Raw genomic sequence first — 4,793 nt, forward strand, 5'->3', positions numbered from 1 at the left:
TGCGTAGTCAATAAAGCACAGGTAAACATCCTTCTGATATTCTCTGCTTTCAGCCAAGATCCATCGGACATCAGCAATGATATCTCTTGTTCTATATATATGCATTGTTGTTGTGGTGGTGAAGGTCCAGCCAGTCACTTCTGACTCACAGTGACCCTGTTTGGTTTCCAAGAAGTAGCTGGTGAGTTTGAACTGCCAACCTTGAGGCTTGCAGTCCAGTGTCCATCCTACAGCACCACACCAGGAGTCCATACAAGTGCATACACATTTTAAATTATGTTTCCCTAGTAAATTATTTTTGTTATTATAAAGTAACCCTCTCTATGATCAATTATGCTTTTTACTTTAATTTTTCTTTCATTTGGTCTTAATATAGTTAAATGATACATGGTATGCCTTTTTCATCCTTTTACTTTCAATCTCTCTATATTTGCATGTTTTAGACGTGTACCTTATGGGCAACATTTTTTGGACTTTAAAAAATTCATCAGCCTGCGTCAGGAGCTTTCAGTCCATTTGTATCCAGTGTGATTGTCCTGCTGCTGTTAAGAACTCAGTTGTCATTCTTAAATTGTACTTCTGAAGATAACATTCTTCCCCTGGTTGTTTTAAGGGTTTTGTATTTTGTCATAAAAGGTATGGGCTTCTTTATCTTATACTGCTCAGCATTTACTGAGCCTTTGAGTCTGTGTTTGGGTTTTATTTTGTTTTTTATCAATTCTGGGACTTTCTCATTCACCAGCGCTTCAAATTTTGCTTCTGCCACATTCTTGCTCCTCTTCTTTTGGGACTATGATCACATGCATATTAGATCAGATGTCTATTCCCCTTCTGCTCGATTTTTATAACTCTTTCTATTGCTTTCTGTCTTTTGGTCTCTCCTTGCCCATTCTAGATATTGTCTCCTGACTCATCTTCTAGTTCACTAACTTTCTGCTTTTGTTAACTGAAAGCTTTGCAATTCCAACCCACCAACTACTCAGAGAGAGAAAAAAGCCTGACAATCTATCCCGGTAATGATTACAATTTAGGAAACGCTCTGGGGCAGTTCTGCTCTGTCACATGACTGCTAGCACGCACCAACAATATAGCTATTAAGCCCACCTTTAAGTGGTAGGTGTCTTCTAATTTTTATTTATTTTGCTGTTTTTAGAAGAAGTTACACAGTGAAACATACACCATCTGCAGTTCCTAAGTGTATAATTTAGTGATATTGATTACATTCTTTGAGTTGTGCAATGATTCTCTTGCCTCAGTCTGAAAATTCCAATATTTGAAGTCTCTGGGTATTTGATTCTAGTTTTTAAAAATTGATTTTGTTGTTTCTTGCTTACGATGTTTTGGTTCTTTACTACTTGATTAGATTTGTTAGATTGCTGGCAATTATACTTTGAAATGATATGAGCATTGACTTTTGATTCTGTTAGGTGCATGGGATCCTTTCGGCAGGACCACCTTTTTCCAAGGTCATATTTGAGGTGTCCAGAATCTGCCAAAATGATAGATATCCCGCTTGCAAGACCTGGTGGCTGGTTCGTTTAGGATTCACTCTTGGGAGCCTGGCTTATTGAGAGAAAGGTTTCTATTAGACTTTCTACTGAATGTGGGCCTGAACTTTGATTTCTGTCCCCTGGATCCCTGAAGATATAAAAATGGAAATTAAGATTTGTAGTGCTTGGCAAACACATTCAGGGCAAATGTAGTTTCTGTTATTATTTACCTCTGTGGCTTCATATTTTCTTTCAGTTTTGGCTGGGGAATGGCTTACAATGTCGTAGCTCTTCAATGAGTTTTTAAATGACTTTTACAAATCCTTAGTGGTTTTGAACCAACGGGCAATTGTTTCAAATAACCTCATCTTCCATTACCAGAATTTAAGTTCCTCAGCTCTTTGTTGGGAAAAATGTCTTTTTTCTTGATTTGCAACCAGATTTACAAACTCTTCCAGAGTTTAAAGAATTATCAAGGTAACTTATCAGGATAATTATTAGGAATCTCTTTTTCCTCCTCTTGTGCTGCTACCTTCATGGCTCATAATCCTACAAATATTGTTGAGGATTGTATCTTTGTCTTGGTGTCCATCTCATGATTTTTGTTGTTGTAGTTAAGTGTCACCAAGTCAGTTCCAACTCCTAACGACCCTCTAACAGGGTTTCCAAGGAGTGACTGGTGGTTTTGAACTGCTGACTTTGTTGTTATCCTTCTGCACTATCCCAGGACTTCCCATCTTACGATTTTTGTTGTTAAGTGCTGTTGGGTCAGTTCAGACTTATAGTGACCCTGTATCGCGTTTCCGAGGAGCAGCTGTGGGTTTGAACTGCTAATCTTTTGGTTCGCAGTCCAGTGCTGATCCTATAGCATCACACCAGGAGCCCATCTTAGGTTTGTTGTTGTTGTTAAGTGCTGTCAAGTCAGTTCCAACTCAGCGACCCTGTGTAGGGTTTCTGGGGAGCTGCTGGTAAGTTTGAACCACCGACCTTGCGCTTCAAACGACCTTGCAGTTAACCCATGGTGCCATACCAGGACTCTTATGATTAGGAGAGCTCATATCCTACCTTGTTGTTATTTCATAGATACTGATGAATGGCAAGAGTCAGAAGAAAATATTGACCACATTCCGCTCTCCCACATCCGGTATTCTGAGCAGGAGATGACCAGAAGATCCCAGGAATTTTATGAACTTCTCAATCAGAGACGGTCTGTCAGGTTCATAAGTGATGAACAAGTCCCTATGGAAGTCATCGATAATGTCATCAGGGCAGCAGGTTTGTGATTGCCCATTGGGTCTTTTGAGAACGTCAGCGGCACCACTGATGTGACAGCGTTAGAAAATGCTGATGTTCAAATGTAGTGAAGAAAGTTAGAGAGACATGTTGTTCTGTCCCATCTTACCCAGGCATTGTCTGACTCCCACACACATAATGATTTCCACTTTCTACATTTTGACCATTGCAAACTTCTTTAGAGCTTTTACGAAATAGTCCAAAATTTAGGAAGAGATCCGATTTTATAAGCATTGTCCTGTTTTCCTGCAGTTGTAATTTTCTGACTATAATTTAATGGGTGATAGGAACAGCCCCTAGTGGGGCCCACACGGAGCCTTGGACATTTGTGGTTGTGAAGGACCCAGATGTGAAGCATAAGGTTCGTGAGATCATCGAGGAAGAAGAGGAGATAAACTACAGGAAAAGAATGGGAAACAGATGGGTTGCAGACCTGAAGAAACTGAGGTATCTAACAGTTGGTGGAATTTGGGGTGACTGACTTTTTAAATGAACTAACTCAGACTGCAGTTCCTTGGTTTTGTCAAGTATTGGAAAGTTTGCTCCTGCTCAGTCATGAAGAGAAACGAAGTTCTGATACATACTAGGACTTGGAGGAGCTTGGTGACAATGGTGGTAGTGTTGGTGTGAGGCAGAGTTGGTTTCCACCCATAGTGACTCTGTCTTCGGTTTCCAAGGCGATAAACCTCACCTTTCTCCTGCTGAGTGACTAGTAGATTTGAACTGCTGACCTTGAGGTTAACAGCCCAGCTTGGAATCTACTATACTCCCAGGTCTCCTTTGACAACATTGTACTGAGTGAAATGTCAGACACCAAGGGCAAATGTCGTATGAACCTACTTATATGAAATATCGAGAACAGGCAAATGCATAAAGAACCCAAAACTTAGAGGTTACCAGGGGTGGACAGAGTGGGAGAGAAATGGAAATGAATTGCTTATGTTGTTGTCAAGGGCCGTCAAGTTGGTTCCAGCTCATAGATTCCCTGTATAGGGTTCCTGAGGAGCAGCCAGTAGGTTTGAACTGCTGACCTTGTGGTTTGAAGTCCAGTGTTGATCCTACAATGAACGCCCCACCAGGAGCCTGAAATCTGAGAAACAAACAGCGGTGGTGGTTTCACACCATGATGACTATAACTAATGTCGCTGAGTTATTGTTGTTGTTAGGTACCCCACCAGAAGTCCAATAACATAATAAACCTTAAGAAAAATTCTAATGTACTAGGATTATGTGAATGTCTTTCCCTTGAATACGCGTGCTAGAATGAAACTTTTGCCAAAATGTATGGGGTAAGATAATGAATACGAGAGATATGTTCTGAACTCTAAGAAAAATTAAACTCAACATTTATACCTGTCCTGGCCATCCACTCCCTGACAAGTGCCCTTCCTTTTCTCTGTAACTGGGTTAAGAGTGTCAACTGCTCGCCCATCTGTAATTACTGTTCAACTCCGCTGTCACTTTGCCCACAGCCTTGCATGCTCCTATGCAAGATTCCATCAGTTGTAGCATCTACACCTCCCAAGTTCTCCTGGGCTAATGTCTTCCCATCAGCCCACCTTCCGGCCTGGGACAGTGTTCTTATCCCCTGTCTGGTCTCCCTCCCTCTAGGAGGATTTTGCAGTTGATACTTCACAATATCATCTTTGGTCACATCAACCTCCCCAAATCAATACACCTTTCTGAGACAGACCTGCTGTGTGATGCTGCAGTAACTGTTCATGACCTCCCAAACACAGCCCAGGACCTTCCAAAGCTGTAACCCTGTGGCCCACCATACAACCCATCCTCCAGCTGATGGCTTCTGGGAATTCCCTGGCCTGTTTGGCCCTCTCTTCCTGACGCTGCCTCGACCCATCTCCCCTCTTTCCACCTGGCCTTCAGGGCCCAACTTCAAGGTTACTTCCGGGATGCTTTCCAATCTTCTTATTCAAAACTGACATTTTATTTATAGTATAGAGCTGTAGGATAAGCACTAGACTGCTAACCACAAGGTCGGTAGTTGAAACC

The 4,793-nt window shown here is 41.6% G+C and overlaps 1 protein-coding gene across 1 annotated transcript in view; it reads left to right on the forward strand.

Moving 5' to 3' along the window:
- Window positions 1-4,793, forward strand: part of IYD (iodotyrosine deiodinase) — a 24,380-nt gene that overhangs the window by 12,021 nt on the left and 7,566 nt on the right. The window contains exons 2-3 of the mRNA XM_006872071.1: window positions 2,574-2,765; window positions 3,071-3,230. Coding sequence (XP_006872133.1) covers window positions 2,574-2,765; window positions 3,071-3,230 — 352 coding nt within the window. The remainder of the gene's footprint in view (window positions 1-2,573; window positions 2,766-3,070; window positions 3,231-4,793) is intronic.

This window comes from Chrysochloris asiatica, unplaced genomic scaffold (assembly GCF_000296735.1).
Source record: "Chrysochloris asiatica unplaced genomic scaffold, ChrAsi1.0 scaffold00182, whole genome shotgun sequence".
NCBI lineage: Eukaryota > Metazoa > Chordata > Mammalia > Afrosoricida > Chrysochloridae > Chrysochloris > Chrysochloris asiatica.